This window comes from Cnephaeus nilssonii, assembly GCF_951640355.1.
Source record: "Cnephaeus nilssonii genome assembly, chromosome: 4".
Classification (NCBI taxonomy): Eukaryota; Metazoa; Chordata; class Mammalia; order Chiroptera; family Vespertilionidae; genus Cnephaeus; species Cnephaeus nilssonii.
The window spans coordinates 87,357,765-87,374,765 of NC_137075.1; the positions used below are offsets into that span (position 1 = coordinate 87,357,765).

Consider the following 17,001-nt stretch of genomic DNA (forward strand, 5'->3'; position numbering starts at 1 on the left):
GGGAGGTCAGTTAGTTGTTCTTACAAATTAAATTCTAAGTTAGAAAATTCCAGCTTTCAAGTTTTTCAAGTGTGCAAATGGAGATGTTTACAGCATCCCATAATAAGGAAATGATTCTCAGTGTTTCGGTGTTGGTACGCCTCCTGCCTTGATTTCACAACATCCCCCTTTATAGAGAAATTAAAAACTTTTTAATTAAAAAAAAAAAAAAAGAAAACACAGGGGAAAGTCTCCATTACTTTGGAGGGACAGACTAGTGTGTCGACCTTGCTGAAAAGCTCTAGCAGGTAGCAAACTACTGACAGCCATCTGTCATCACAGAAAAAGGCAGCAAATGTAGAATATCCATCTTTTTGTTTTTTAACAAAGAGTAGCTCATCTTTAAGTTGGACAATCCCTCTGCCAAGAAAGACATAGCATGTAATTCTCAAAGGGCTCAAGGGATTTCCACAGACACTATTCCAACACAAAGTTCCGTAAAGATACCATCAGACTTTAAAGGTCTTGTTTTGTAAAGTTATCTGCGTGATGACTTCCGGTAGCAATTTATCTTCTGGCTTTGACTCGTTTACAGCCATAGCTGGCCCATGAAGTCTGCAGTGGAGGAATTTTACACCCAGTCCTCTCCACCGCTGTTACCTTCCTAGTCATAACATCAGTGGGTAAACTCCCAGAGCTGTTCAGTAAAGCTTATTTTTACTCAAGAAGTCATTTACTGTCGAGATTGTATGTCCTCTGGTTCATTCTTTCTTTAATGGCTTACAAAAGGATAGTTCTTGCCCTGCCCGGGTGGCTCTGTTGGTTGGAGTGTCATCCCATGCACCAAAAGGTTGTGGGTTCAATTCCCGGTCAGGGCACATGCCTAGGTGTGGGTTCAATCCTCAATTGGGGCGCATACCAGAGGCAACCAATCTATGTTTCTCTCTCACATATCTCTCTCTCTCTCTCTCTCTCTCTACCTCTCTTTCTCAAAAATCAGTAGACATATTCTCTGGTGAGGATTTAAAAAAAAGATAGTTCTTTATATATTTTATGGTTGAAATGGATCCTTGCAAATACCAAGAGATGGGTACACCTATAGAGCAAAGTTTGAGTGGCTCATTTTTAAATCAAGACAGTTTGACTCCTGTCATTAGCTGCTATCTCTGGGCACATTATACACTCACGGCAAGGTCAGAGGGGCTAATTAGATGCTGGGTAAATCTGCCACAACGTGTATCACTAAAGTGCCATGGCCTTCTTCATCATTTGGATCCCGGGCTCCACTTGGTGAGGGTTGCTGGTTAAAACTAGACGACATCATTGAAACACCCCGTGAGCCCAGCATTGCCGTATGCAGTGTGCTGTGATATGCCAGACAAACACACGCGCAACCACCTTTTCTGGGAACCCCACTCTCCCCTGCACTGTGTGTGCCAAACATGACCGCTGACGGTCTGATACACGCATCAAGTGAGGACATACATGAGTAAAGCTTCATTTTTGAAGATAAAAAGGACGTGGATCTAAGTTGTAATCTTGGTGCCCGCTGTGGAAGGTCTTGCTCAGGGTTTGCGTGTTGCTCCACCGTGGGGGCTAGGCTCAGCCTACAGCGCTTGAGCTGGGTGATTCGTAGTGAGCAGGGCGGGCAGGTATCACCACCCCTAACACCCGCCCCTGGCACCCGCCCCGGGCACGCCTCTCGAGTGCTCCCAACACACACAGGCCTTCCCTTGTCATAGCACTTAACACGGTGGGCTGTTTGCTTGCCTATCTCCCCCCATAAAGTGTAAGCTCGTGAGGACAAGGCCCTTATCTTCTTCGTCATTGCGATGTCTCTGGAGCCGAGGGGACTGTATGGCACTCAATCACGGTGGAATGAATAATCATAGCAAACACTAAAACAGCGCTCACCAGGGGCCGGGCCCTGTTATGAAGGCTTTTCATATATTAACTTGTTTAATCCTCATAACAGCTCTGGAGGTACTTACTATTATTATCCCCATTTTATAGATGAGCAAACCGAGGCACAGAGGGGTTAGCAAACATGCCCTCGGTCACCCAGCAGGTGGCTGGAGCCGGGACTATGATCCCTGGCATCTGCCTCCAGAGGATAAATTCTGAACCATTCCTCTCTACTGCCTCCAAATAAATAAATGATTGACTTCACGGCAAGCCTTAGGAGGTGACTAAGCTGAGAATCCTAGGGTCTGGAGGTCACAGGAAGATGCCTGCTAGCAGGAAGGGTATCACCCTTTCTGGGAACTCTCCCTCTTCCTTGACCCCCCCCCCCCCGCTTTTTTTACAAGGGATCAAAAAGGAGGAGGTCAGAGGAACTAATTAGATGCTGGGCAAATGCTCCACAATGTATATAACCGAAGTGCTATGCTGGATCAATAGAGAAAACGGTGAAGAAGCTGTGCTCCCCTCAAGGATCAGAGAGTAGACAGAGAGGGCTCTGTGAGATCTGGACAGAGAGAGAGTGCCTGGTAACCCATGATTTCCACGGAGACACTTGGAAGCTGCAGGTGACCTTGCATTTGGGACTTTTAGACCCAAGGAGGCCAAAGCAGCTCCTGAGGGGTCAGCTGGGATCACCCTGAACTCCAAGGAGTCTGAACATCACAAAGTGCCCGGGAATCATGTAGGGCAGACACATGTGAGGAAACCGGGACATGTGGGCCTGGAACTCGGGTCTTCTGGCCTCTGATCCAGGCCCTGTCCACTCCCTGCCGCACCTCAGCCTGGGTACGCACCGGGAAGGAAGCAGAGGGCCGCTGGCTGCAGCCTGCCCCTGCCCTGCGCATTCTCCCCCTTGGCTGACGGGACTAACAGGAAGGCCTCAGCAAGAGCAAACCAATGGCTGGGACAGTTTTGGCCCTGACCCCATGACAGAGCTCAGGGAGGAGGAGGTGGGGACATAAGTCTGGCCTCAGGGCTTTTACAAGCCTTGCCGATCTCCGATCTCCGCTGTGATGACAGATGGCCTGCCATACACCCCTCTGTCCAGAGAACACACACACACACATGTGTGTGAGCCAGATGAGGCTGAGCTCGATGTGTAGGGGCACGTGATCAGGTTGGAGCTGAAACCCCCAATTTGTAAACCTCGGGCAGGTAAGCTGGAGAGAAACTTCCACGTCCCAGAGTGGGTGAAAGAGGGCGGGTGCTGGGGCAGCTGGACCGCATTCAATTCCTGGCTCAGTCTGAAGAGCTATGTGACCTGAGGCACATTGCTTATCCTCTTTCAGTCTTAATTTCTCTCATCTGTGGACGTGTGGACAGACACTCAGTTCGTGGGTTGTTGTGAGGATTAACTTGACTGAAACAATCAATGCAGACTGAGCTAGCACACTGCCTGCCACAGCCTGTAGGCCCTCCCCAAGGATTCCTCCCTCCCTCCCTCCCTCCCTTCCTTCCTTCCACACAATCTGAAGGATAGCAAGCTAGCCTGCTGCCCGTCACTGGCTGGAGAGACTTGGGCAAATTCTCAACTTCTCTGAGCCTTAATTTTTCTTATCAGTAAAATGGGGATGAAACTTCCTTCCTTTGGTCGGTGGAGGGGGGAGGGTATTGTGAACACTGAACAGTATGTAAAACGCTGAGCACGATTCCTGTCACATGTTGGTAATTATCATAATATTCATCGTTCCAGATTTCCCTCCTTGGTGAAGTCCTAACGGCCCCTCCCAATCATTATAGAAGTTCTGCCCAAAGATGGGCTCGGACCGCTTCCTCAGGGTGGCACTGGAGCCAAAGTGGGCATCTTAGTCACCACAAGCAGTGAGGCGGAGAGGTCTGGTCTGAACCCTGGCTCAGACAGTGCCATCCAGCCACCCTCCCCCATCCCGTCCTGGAGCTCCAGGCCAGAGACGCCACGTGTCAGGGACACTCGCGCTTGTGTAGGGAGGTGCTAACATGATCCCAGGCTTAGTTCCCAGGATGCTCCAAGTTCCTTGGAGAAGCTCTCAGAAAATCCCCAAGCCAAATAAATAGTTTTGTGTTTTTTTCAGCCCAACAACTGAAATTCTGACAACCCCATTTTCAAAGAGCAGGAAACTGGGCATCTCATCCAGAGTCCCAGAGAAGAGGAACCCCACCCCAGCACAGCTGTTCCCCAAGCTGGGTACTCTAACTGAATGTTGTTAATATATTTCTTATTGATTTCAGAGAGGAAGGGAGAGGGAGATAGAAACATCAATGATGAGAGAGAATCATAGATCGGCTGCCTCCTGCACACCCCCTACTGGGGATCAAGCCCGCACCCTGGCATGTGCCCTGACCAGGAACCGAACTGTGACCTCCTGGTTCATAGGTTAATGCCCAGCCACTGAGCCACACTGGCTGAGTACGCTCGGTCCTCAAGCAAATGCCAAGAACACAAGAAGCAGCACGGACAGGAGGCAGATTAGAGAGCGGCTAGAAGCAGAGGTCTGAGGTGTTATAGACCTGAGGTTTCAGGTTAAATTTCCTCATTTGTAAAATGAAGATAGTGAGACCGGAAACTCCTAGAGATATTGTTAGAATACAACAAGATGAGGAAGCACTGAGCATGGAGCCTGGCACTTAGGAGATGCTCCGAATAACGACGACGGTGACAATAATGACGTTGCTGCTGTGACCGGACCCATGTTTCTCTGCTCCAACCTGGCGTCATGCCCACATCACCCTCACACGTCCACCCCCACGGGGCTGGCGTCACAGACTGTGCCTGCCACACTCCTCGTGGGCAAGGGCCCTGACAAAACCAAGCCAAACCCAAGCTTTCTTTGTACTGAGTGTTTCCAAGAAACTTTCAGATGTATACACTGAGTGGCCAGATTATTATGATCTCTGAACATATAATAATCTGGCCACTCAGTGTATTTGTATCTCACATGGGTACCAAAAGTATTCTAGACTTTTGCTGGAGATCAACCACCTATTTGCCCTGAGCTTTCTATCAGCCAGTGCAAAGGGGGAGACTGATCAGGTGCACGGTTTATAGTATCTTTGATATCAAATAAATGAGGTACTCAAGAGAAGTACACTGAGTGGCCAGATTATTATGCGTTCAGAGATCATCATAATCTGGCCACTCAGTGTATATAAACCTCCATCCCCTCAAAAATCAATTTCCTTCCCCAACTCCTACAAACCTTACTAAGGTAAGCACATGCCTCATGGCGGGGAGCTCAGTACTTCCGGGCACACCCCATTATACTGCTGGGCAGTTGCAGTTTTTTAAAAAAAATTCAGTCTCCATGTGGCTTCTTCTTTATACCCTCAGTTAGTTATAGGAGTTCCATTTGGCTCGTCTTCAGGTGGTTCTGCAAGGTGATTGTTCTCGTTTAGTCGTGATTTTGATGTGGTCGTGGGAGAAGTGAGCACAGCATTTACCTGCTCCACTGTCTGGACCAGAAGTCCCAGCTGCCGTTTTTAACACGCTGTTGCTTTGAGTTGAGCTCTGCTTACCAGAGACATCCACACATCGGCCTTTGCCCTCCTGAACCGCACGGAACGAGCCTCCTCACTTCTCCCTGCGACACTTCTCCGTGCGTCTCGGTTAACGCTTAGGCCTGGGCTGCAGGTTGCTGCCCGGCCTGTCTATTCAACCCCAGTCTTCTTGAGGGACGTTGTCCTTCGTGCACACATAACTCATGAAACAATCCCGGGGTGCATCCTCCTGTCTGTGAAATTGTGGTTTGGGGTCCTGGTTTTCGTTGTCTTCAGGCAGGCCCAGGCCTCCCCGGAAGAGTTAGGGAGACCTTGGTCAGCTGTGGTGCTTGAACCCTAGCTGCACTTGTCCTGAGTGTGTGGCCTTGGACAAGTTCCCCAGGCTTCTCTGAACTTCCTTTCCTCACCTGCCAGGTGGGATGAAGAGCCTGAGCTTGCAGGGGGCGGTAACAATTCAATGAGATCATGCCGGTGTTGAGCCCAGCATGGTGTGAACGTTCCGAAATGGGTGGTTGTGGTTGTGTTGAAGAGGGGAGGCTGCAGAGCAAGAGCCAGCTCTCCCTGGAGATGCGGGGAGGGGCCCAGGTTCCGAGGTGAACTCATCCCATGCCAAGCAGACGGAAAGACGATCTCGTGGCAAACAGCTGGAGCCACCAAGGCAAACCTCGAGCTGCGAGCCCGCCCTGCTGCCCCAGCAAATGGGCCGTGGGCTGGACACAGCCAGTGCCAAGACAGAGGGGGCCGCGGCCAGCTTTTCAGTCAACCCAGATGTCTGTCTTAGATGAAAACTCAGAAATGTGGCTTCAATCAAATGGCTTTTAAGGGCCAGGTGCTCTCCCGACCCTGGCAGGGGGACTTCGGAAGTTCTGAGTGGGGACCTTTGATAACTCCCATGGGGTCAGGAGGGTCAGCTGCATCTGCCATTCAGTGAAGGGAGAAGGGGGACCAGAGGCTAGCCTGGATCCACGGAGCCACCCCCCCTGAGAAAGAGGGCCCTGGGGAATGTTTCTGGAAGAAAGGGGATTTGTCTGTGCCCTGTACCTGAGACTTGAAGGCAGTCCTGTTTCTGTGTCAGAAATAGCAGCATTCTGACATCAATGATGAGAGAGAGTCATTGATCGGCTGTCTCCTGCACGCCCCCACTGGGGATCGAACCTACAACTCAGGCAAGTGCCCTGACCGGGAATCGAACCGTGACCTCCTGGTTCATAGGTTGATGCTCAACCACTGAGCCATGCCGGTCAGGCATTGATTTTAATTCCTAAGTATTTCTTAAATTAGCCCTACTCTTCTATTTCTGCTACTCTGATATTTATTTTTTATTTTTTTGAATTTTCATAAGAGTGTATTTGAGCGAAACTGACAATTGCTGGGAAGCAAGATCTCAAATGCTTCCTGATCTCTACTTTTAATACAGACAGCTACATTACTATGGAAATTCCAGAAGAAGAAGAGGAGGAGGAGGAGGAGGAGGAGGAGGAGGAGGAGGAGAAGGAGGAGGAGGAGGAGGAGGAGGAGGAGGAGGGAGAAGGAGAAATAGTATTCTGCAGGGACATTCCCACAGTCCAGCACAGAGCCTCAGAAGCCAGGTGATTTAGGGGAAGCGACAAAGTCACATGGCTCCCAGGCTGCGGGCTGTATCACTCCCCCACCCCTGATCCTGCTAGACCTCCGCATTAAGGATGACAAAGTCCTTCCCTGAGATGCAAAGCCTTATTTTATCAGACAAATAGAGGCTCAGAGAGGCAAAGCCGCCAGGGCTGAGAATGTTCTAGAACCCAGAAGTTTTGCCCACTATTCCCAATGCCACCCCGGCCGCTGGCCTTTCTCCCTCCCGCTCTTGCACAGTAGCTTGCTTGTCATGCCTCCTTAAAGAAACATCCCCAGCCTGGCCCCGGGCTTGGGCACGGAGCTAGGTGTGTGGTACTCTGCCAACACAAACAAGGCTCCCTGCTCTTGCCCCTTCTCCGTACAATGCCCAGCTGCACTTTAATGTGTTTTAAATGCTTACATTGCCCTGGTCCTTGTTATTATGTCCTTTGGTGTGCTAGAATGCTCGCCATTCCAGGGCCTGCACCCTGGTGCCCAGCTTGCTGAGTGTGCTGAACACAGTGGGGGTTGGGGGATGTGGTACCTGGGACAGGGCCGGGGTGAGGGCTCAGCCTTGGGTGTGCTGCGCTCCAGGAAATGTGGCTCACTCACTTGGTCTCACCTGCACATGCAATTTCCTCGGCTTGCTAAGCAGTTCCCCATGTCTTTGACTGGGTTACTCTGATAAGCCTTCGGATCTCATCCTGAATGTCACCTCCTCTAAGAAGCTTTCCCTGATTCACCAGTTTGAGCTAGGACTTCCTACCCACAGTGTACAGATGTGCAGGTTGTGCCCTGCACAAAAGCACCACATTAAGGGGATCATTGGCATCCTAGATCTGTATGTTTATACAGGCTGTTTGGACCCACGGAAGGCGGACCTTTCTCTGATTTGCACAGAGGTGCTGCAGGACCTATCAGTCTCTGGATCTGCTGTCCGTTCCCACTGCATCTGGCACTGTCTAGTCTCTGCACTAGCATTCTTTTTCTCTTTCTGATGCCCGTTACCTGTCTTCGCCCTCCTCCTCTCCTCCCCGACTAGGCTGCAGGCTTGGAGACAGGAAGCCATGGGCACTGCTTTTGTGGAATTCTCCACGGCCTGTCCAGGGCCTGCACACGAGGGCCACTTTAAACTTACTTATTGTTGACTGAGTGGAATGTGGGATATGGGAATCTCAAGGGTCAGCTGGACCAGAAGGAAAAAGGAAAAACAAGGAAAAAAAGAAAAGTGGCACAGACATCTTTGGCCTGCAGGGGGCGATGCTGAGTAGCCTGACGGCACTCTTCCACGTGAGGCAGTGGGTCCATTCCCTTTTCCCTTTTTGGAGAGATCTTCCTAATAATGCTATTAACAGCTACCATTTATGGACCTAACACTAGCACATGCATCATCTCATATACTCTCCACAGCAGCCCTGTGAGGCTGGCACTGTGACTGTCTGCCTGCCTTTGTAGATCAGAGACAGACAGAGAGAGGTCAGTCAGCAGGCAGAGCTGGGACTGAGACCAGCTATGTGCTGGGCGTTCAAGCCTGGGAGCTTCATACAACCTTTTGGTGCTTCACCAACAAGTCTATTACCCGGCGAAACCGTCACACTTATTTTTAGTTAGGGAAATAGGGTCACTGCTCCAAAGCCGGGTCTGAAGTTAAGAACAGCCCTGCCCCTCCCACCTTTGGGCTCCAGTCCAGGACCCCCACAAAGCCAGCTCACTGAATCGACTGCTGACGGGCCAAAGAAATACATGGCGGGCCTGGGCCCAGGAGTGAGGCCTGGAGGGGCAGACAGGCTGTGTGGGCAGAAGCCATACTCAAGCACAGGCACCTTGACACAGCCTCCCGACTGCAAGATCAATGCCCATGAGAGCAGCGTTTTGCTCACTCCTGAATGCTCAGAGCTTGGCACGCACGAGGTACCCAGCGAGTATTTGCTGAGTGAGTGAATGAATGAATAAATGAATAAAAATATGTTAGGTTTTTCCACTATCCAAAAGAGGGCAGGGAACTGGATTTTCCATACCCAGGGCTGAGGACATTCTGGGACACACACCCAATTCCTGACTCAAAGACTGGAGGCAGAAAACAGGAGGAGAGGAGAAGGCCTGGGGGCCCCTCCAGGGAGAGAACGAGGGAGACACCAAGTCACCAAATCAAGACCCCTGGGCCCCTGGTACCTGGGCAGGGGGTATATGGAAAGGGGCGCAGGGGTAGAAGAGGGCCCAACATGGGATGGGATCCCTAAGATCCGAGCAAGAACACTGGCAAGAGGGAGGAACCTTCCCAGGCACTCAGATGGAGCAGGCAGGCCAGGCTGCCCTGGGCAGAGGGGCTGAGCTGTCTGAGCCCTCAGCAGCCTCAGCCACCAGCCAGAGGCAGCCCCGAAGCAGATGTGGAAAGGCTGCCCAGTCTATCAGCGTGTTCTACCTGCCTGGCTCCTGAGACCCTGGTAGGAGATGGGTGGCGGGTAAAGCAGAGGCCAGGCCCTAGGAGAGCTTCCCACACAACCCTGGACCCTGGCACCCAGCACTCACCTGGCCTGGGCGGGCAGGGGGCACACAAGGTCACCCCCCAGAAGGCCCCCACACTGCCACAGCAGTCTTCCTGGGTAGTCAGCTCCAGCAGGGGGTTGGCACACTGGAAAAAAGGCCATGGCATGTGTCACCTCTTCCCTCCCCTGCTGTGCACAGAGATGGCCCAGGGGAGCCTGAGACAAGTGCTCCCTCCCCCCACACCTTGCCAGAGGATACCCCCACCCCAGGGAGGGTAGGAAAGAGTCAACTGATGTTCCAGAAGGAAGCTGACAACCCTGCAGTCCACTCAGCAGACCCTAAACTTGAGGGGTGGGACACACCCCAGGCAGGATAAGCTCTTCTCTATGAGGTCTGCAAACTGCCTCCTTCCATGCCTCAGCCCTTCGATGGGGGACCCCAAAGGATGGGCTTTCCTCTGTCCAACTCCATGGTCACCCACGGTGCCAACCTTCCCCATGGGGATGGCCCAGGCTCAGGGACCCCACAAGCTGAGGGGCCAGGGAGGGTCTGGGGACTCAGAGTCCCTATCCCATGGTTACTGCCGACCTCCTCCAGTCCCCTAAAGTCAGGAGGGATTTCTGGAAACACCAAACTGCAACCCCAAGAAAAAACCATCCTGGGTCGGGCTTAGCTTCTGTACTGAGGTGCCTGGGCTCAGAAAAGCTCATCGGATGTTCCATCACTGACTGTGGTTGCTTCCAGATGGGTGTGAGGTGTCTCTCATCATTGTACCCCCCAAGGCTTTGGGGTTTAACCTGCATTTGCTAATTCCTCATCTCTGTGACCCCACTCTCAGCTGAATACCAAACTCTCGCCAGATGTAAGGGCCCCACTGTCCTTGCACCAGGGGCCCCTGGACTCAGCTCCAGGAGAGCCCGGGATTTACCGGGGCCGAGGACCCTGGTGCCCTGCTCTGCGTGCACTGACCGGTGCCTCGTGGAGCCCAGTCAGGAGGCCGGCCTGTCTGCACTCAGCAAGTGCAGGCCTAGTTTTCCCACCTGGGGGATGGGAGACTCTGCGGACACTTACGTTCCATAAGAATGAGGAGGAGAGAGAAGGAGAAGGAGCAGAGTTGGGGCGGGGGCAATCACTGTTCTGGAAGCTTCCAGGGCTTTCTCACCTGGCCGTTCACACTGCTCAGGTAACACCGGCCCAGCAGCCCCTGAGGCCTGGGTGCCGCCGGGGGCAGCGGCCGAGGGGCCTCTCCATGCCGAGTGGGGATGCTGTTGCTGTCCCAGTGGCTGTGGCCAGGGCTGGCAGGGAGCCGGGGCACAGGTCTGGTCTCCACGCTGTTCTCCTCCGGCGCCTCCTCGGCCTCGCCCCGCACCCGAGCCACCTGGTGCACCTGCACGGAGGCCTCGGGCGGGTGGTGAATGTGCACCTTCACCAAGGAGGGGTTCACAGAGGCTGGGCACAGGGGCTGGGGTCAGAGTTGGGGAAACAGGGCCCCACCCTCTGAAGAGTGTCCTCTAGCCCTGGGCCAGGCGGGCCACTGGCCGTGAGTGGCCCCCCCGCATCCTCCCTCATTTCTTCAATCTCTACCCAAACTTCAGCACAATTCCCCAGTGAGGGGGGACAGGATGAAGGACAAACTCCTTTAGTCTTGCCTTTCAACGAAGGACCTTCATTATCAACTTCTAAGCTACCTTCCTGACTCCACCTTCCCCATGGTCCTGTGCACCCCTGAGCTCCAGCGCACTGAGCCTGCGTGGTCCCACCTCCGTGCCTTCGCTCATGCCAGTCCCTCCGCAGAGGGACCCCTCCCCTCCTCTCTGCATAACCAAAGGCGCCCATTGTTTAAGGCCTAACGGAAGTCCACCTCCTCCATGCAGCCTTCCCTGGACACCCTGGGTTTAGGGGGCTCTCCATCTCCTGACCTCCCATATTTTTGTACCTTTAATTTGACACCTAGTAATGGAAGGCAGGGGAAATGAAGTAGTCTATAATGCTATCTCTTTCCTGTCCATCCTCCTCTGTTGTCCAGGTTCATGGGTTCCTTGAAGGCAGGACCCTGACCTCATACTCTTTTGTCCTATGCATAGCACTCGTATGGGGTAAGGGCAAATAAATTGCTGAATTCAGATGGGAGGGCAAAGAGCAGTTTAGGGAATAAAACTGAGGCCCGAGGGCGGAGGAGAAGGAGGGAGGTTTGACCGTGAAGAAAGGCCTGGAGGCCGGTCCCCTCCACCACAATGCCACTCCCACCCTCCCGGGCAACCCAGGCCGCCCAGCCCCACGTCCCAGCCCTGCACTCACCCAGCTGGTTGGAGAGCGGCAAGGTGAAGGTGGACTGCCTCAAGGGGCCCTCCAGCCGGGCCCTGTGGCGGGAGCCCTTCTCCGCAAGCTCCCTGTCCAGCTGTGGGGCGGGCAAGTGGCAGAACTTCCCGGTGGAGTTGGAGGGGCACCAGCACTCGTCCCTGCCGATGCAGCGGCCTCCATTCAGGCAGGGGATCTGGCAGAAATCTGCAACATGGACCTCAGGGTGACCGGCGGTGGAAGAACACAGCAGCACCCCCCCCCCCCCCCCCCATGTTGCAGTGGGTGACAACGAAGCAGGGCGCAGTAGCGCTCGCGTCGCCTGAAACGCAGGGACTTTCCAGGAGGCCCCGGGGGTGAAGAAGGGGAGATAAGAACCAGCCCCTGCCTTTTTAAAGAGCCCTTTCACGCCTTTCCTCAACCCCCCAATAACCTGGGAGACAGGGCCAGCCAGGAACTGTCGTCTGAGGGCAGAAGGGACTTACAGATGCGGAAGCCAGACTTGGGGTCATGCCCATGACCGCCCTGGCTGTACAGGGTGGTGGTGTCGCCACGCTCACAGCTGTTGGCGCAGTGCCCGTAGGCACAGGTCTGCTTGCAGATGGTGGGAGTGAAGATGATCTTGATCTTCTTGATTTTCTCCGTGAGGTTCAGCCCTGCAGAGAGAGGGCTTGGGTCCAGGGGGCAGGGCTGAGAGGCACAGCTGTGGCCTCCAGAGGCTCGTTGGAAAGGCCCCCGGACCAGGGGTGAGTCCATCCCAAGGGCATTTGCTAAGTGCCCACTGGATACAAGGTCCCATCGTTGGGGCAGGGTACCACCTGTGAGAAGCTCCCAGACAAGCATTTATTGAGGGACGTCAATGTGCAGCCAATGAGCTCATGCTTTATGCACATTACTCTAGACCAGTGATGGCGAACCTATGACACGTATGTCAGCACTGACACGCGTACCCATTTCTGATGACACGCGGCCGCTGAGGCGGCTGCATGCCGAGGATGAAACATTTGCTGCTCCTGAGGATGAAACATTTGCGAAATAATGTTTTTTCCTCAAAGTGACACACTAGTTATGTATGACACACTAGTTATGTTTGTTATGTTTGACACACTAGTTATGTTTGACACACTAGTTATGACACACTGAGTTATGCTCAGTTTTTTGGCGAAGTTTGACACACCAAGCTCAAAAGGTTGCCCATCACTGCCCTAGACGCTCTTGAGTCTTATTTTAGGTTGAACCATTAGAAGATGCCACTTTTGTAAGTTAGGATGGTTGAATATTGGCAGTGTTCCTACATCCAAGCTAATATTTCCAATTCACAGGTAAGGAAACAGGCTCGGAGAAGGTTGGGTTGCAAGTGGTGCTGCTGGGCTTTGAAGCAAAGGGCACAGAACAGAATGTAGCTCAGACCTGCCGGAGTGCAGAGTTTTCTAGAAGTGGAGGGATATAAAGCCTGAAAGAACGATTGGAATCAGGTTTGGGGGGTGGGAGGAGACTGGTTGTCAGAACAAGGATTGGTACCTTATTTGGTGGGTAATAGGAAGTCCCTGAAAATTCCAGTAAGAGATCAAAGAGGAAATGTGGGGGACGAATGTCCTCCCAGCTGGTGTGCAGGTAGAGGGGAGGCAGGTGACTAGGGGGGAAAGTCACGCAGCGCAGCGGTGTGAGCTGAGGTTGCTTCACTTCGGGGTGGTAGCAGTGGAGGTTCAAAGGAGAGGTGTTGATTTGGTGTGGGGAGCCCAGAGAGGGAAGGGGCAAGGCAGAGGGGTGGAGGAGGGAAAGTGTGAAAAGTCTATGCGGTCACCCGGTCAAGAAGCTTGACTGATGGGAGAGGAGGGAGAGAAAGCCAGAGAAAAGTGGAGAAATAAGTCTGTGTGTACCTGGTATAAGCTGCCAGGAAAGGCACAGGCTAGGAGAGGTACAGGTTGGAGGGGAGGACAGAGGGGGCAAGGGGAGGACCTGTGAGGCCTAGCTTTCCAGAGCAATCAAGAAAGGAGGTGTGACCCATGGACACAGACAATAGGGTGGTGAAGGCCTAGGGTGGAGGGCGGGGGAGGGCTAGAGGAGGTCAATGCGGGGGGCCGGGGGGGAACATATGTAATACTTTCAACAATAAAGGTTTTCAAAACAAAACAACAACAAAAGAAAGGAGGTGTGTGTGCCTTCGACAAGAAGAGGGACACCCCCTTTTCAAGATGACAAGAAAGGAGGTCATCTTGGAAACATTATACTAACTGAAAGAGGCAGCCATAAAAGGCCACATTTTGTATAATTCCATCCATATGAAATGTCCAGGACGTGCAAATCTCTAGAGACAGAAAGCAGATCAGTGGGGCCAGGGGCTGGGGAGACGGGGGAATGGGGAGTGACTGCTTAATGCCTATGAGGGATTTGGGGTTGTTGTGTTTTTTTCCAGAGTGATGACAATGTTCTAGAATTAGTTAACAGTGGCAGTTGCATCAGATTGTGAATATACTGAAAACCACTGACGTGTACACTTTAAAATGTTATGTGAAGTATACCTCAATTTTCAAAAGGGAACAAAGAAGAAATGAAATCAGCCTGGCCAGGGGTTGAGGCGAAGGGGGCACTGTGCTTGTGGTGGGGCAGGAAGGGAGGAAGGCAGGAGCTCCATGGCGGTGCAGGCATGTCCATGTGCCTAAGGGTTGGGACCTGGGAAAGTGGGAGCAGCTGGAGTAGCTGCTCTGGGGAATGGGAGAGCGTGCCCAGGCACACGGGGAAGGATCGTTGGGTGGTGGCCAATCATGTGCGGAGGTGTGAATCCACGGGGACCGCCAGTGGTCTCCTTCGGGAAGCAGAGGACCAGTTATAGGTGCTAAGGAAGCAACTGGTTGGGTTGGTCCAGGAGGTTTATAGGAAGGATGAGTTGGAAGGGCCAGGGCCAGGGAGGTGAGGTTCGTAGCCGGACATGAAGGCAGTGAAGGCAGGACAGGTGACAGATGGGGCAGAGATGGAGCAATCCAAGTCTAAGGGTCTCAAAGGGACAAAGCCCCGATCAGCTGGTTTGGGACCCCTGGGGCCTGGCACTGGACAATTGTTTGTTGCCTGGCTGAGAGGACGAGGGACAGGTGACAACTCAGCCCGTCAGTGAGAATGGAGGAGAGATGCAAGATGGGGAGAAGAAAACCGAAGCTTTAGATGCCCTGCTCTTCTAGGGCCCCAAGACAGGGCATCCTTACCCCAGGGGGGTGACAGGTGGTCCAGATATGCTGCCTGCTGGGCACCATCCCTCCGCTCAAGGCCTGGTCCCGCAGGCAGGGCATTGGAAGTCAGCTGGCCATTGCCTGTGGTGGCCGGGTAAAGTCTGACGGTCCGGGACAGCCCCACGCGCTGCTGGGAGGGGCGGGTCTGGCTGAGCTCACTCAGGCTCCTGTGGAGACAACCGAGGCGCAGGGGTTTGCATTGAAGAGCAGTGTCGCTGAGCAATCCCTGCTCAGGATGCCCACCCCCCCTGCACCAGAAGACTGCTCTCTCTTTGGCTGCCAAGAAAATGAAGGTGCCCTGGCAGAGGACTACGCTAAGCCGGCCAGCTAGGTCAGTGGGAGTGCCTACCCATATGTGGAATAGCCAGGCTTTGGCTGGGTATTCTGGGCAAGTCGCTTAGCCTCTCTGGGACTCAGTTCCCTTGGCTGTAAAATGAAGGTGTTAGACTGGTCCCATGTAGCTCTAACATTCTGAGTCTTTGAGACGCTATGGACCAGCCCCTGCCTCCAAACCAAGTCCTGTGTCTACCCACTGCCACTTCTTCTTTTCTTCTTTATCCTCACCCAAGGATATGTTTTAATCGAGAGAGAGAAAGAGAGAGAGAGAGAGAGAGAGAGAGAGAGAGAGAGAGAGAAATATTGATGACGTGAGAGAGAACACTGATCGGTTGCCTCCCTTACATGCCCTGACCAGGGATTGATGTATGGAACAACACTCCAACCAACTGAGCCACCCGGCCAGGGCCCTCTGCCCTTTTCTTTCCTTTTATTATTTTTTTTAAATCCTCACCTGAGGATATTTCTTCCATTGATTTCTAGAGAGAGTGGAAGGGAAGGAGGAGGGGGAGAAGTAGAGAGAGAAACATCGATGTGAGAGAGACACATCAATCGGTTGCCTCCTGCACGTACTCCCACCAGGGCTGGGGAACCTGCCAGTGAGGTATGAGCACTTGACTTGGAATCAAACCGTGACCTCTTGGTTTATAGGTTGATGCTCAACCGCTGAGCCACGCCGGCCCTCTGCTACTTCTTAATGCAACCTTTCCAGCACACCTGTGGCATAGGTGCCCAACGTATACACATTCACAGATTGTTCAGGGGCAGAACTTAGAATATCCCCTTCATTTATTTTATTGCAACAATAATGTAACAGCAATATTCAAGGAGAAAAAAAGGAATTCATCACCCCCACCCCAAAAGAGCAAATCATTTTGCATATTTCCTTTCAACCTTTGCTCAAGTATATGTTCTTGAACTTTTGTCATCACCTGTAGATTTTTCACTTAACATGCTGTCACTTGTTTCTCTCATTGGAACCCCACGCTAATGGCCCCGAGATTCCTGAGCTCAAATCCCTTAAGGACCAGCTGAAGACCAGCAGGGTAACCACCAGCTTGCCTGGACAGTACATCCCCATAATGATGTCCCTTAGTTAAATGTGATGTGCCTACACCCTGCCCAACACTCTCAGGTGTTCAAACGGCAATGGGAAAACAAGTGGGTAAGGGGCTCTGTGCCCTCCCCGCACCACCTTCACCCCCACTGGCAACTCCACCCTATCTCAGTTATAAATGGGCTTTCATATGCGATTTTGCTTGAAAAGTACTCTGCTGCCAAAAGAACATTTAAAAACATCACTGCAAGGTGGACAGGACAGTTATAGCTGCCATTCATTGAGCACTGATTCAATGCATCATCTTATTCATGTTATTTTATTGAATAAAAAAAAGTAAGTTGCAGAACAATGTGGATAGTATGCTTCCAGTTTTGTGTTTTAAGAAAACTCTCTCCCCCTAAAAACATTTACACAGGCATCGGGAAGGTCTGGAAGGACCTGTGAAGAGTGGCTGCCTCTGGGGAGTGCGGGTGCCTGTGTATGTCTAACTACTGCTCTAAACGTTATATGTTTCTGTACCTGTGGAATTTTTTCAGTAAAATTTTTTATAGAAAACATGCATCTTTTCGTAATAAAAATAAATCTCTATTT

General features: G+C 52.4%; 1 protein-coding gene across 1 annotated transcript in view; it reads right to left on the reverse strand.

Moving 5' to 3' along the window:
- Positions 1-17,001, reverse strand: part of LTBP2 (latent transforming growth factor beta binding protein 2) — a 93,925-nt gene that overhangs the window by 36,858 nt on the left and 40,066 nt on the right. Inside the window, exons 4-8 of the mRNA XM_079768680.1 lie at positions 14,991-15,181; positions 12,276-12,446; positions 11,791-11,997; positions 10,655-10,941; positions 9,535-9,637 (exon numbers count right to left, since the gene is read on the reverse strand). Coding sequence (XP_079624806.1) covers positions 9,535-9,637; positions 10,655-10,941; positions 11,791-11,997; positions 12,276-12,446; positions 14,991-15,181 — 959 coding nt within the window. The remainder of the gene's footprint in view (positions 1-9,534; positions 9,638-10,654; positions 10,942-11,790; positions 11,998-12,275; positions 12,447-14,990; positions 15,182-17,001) is intronic.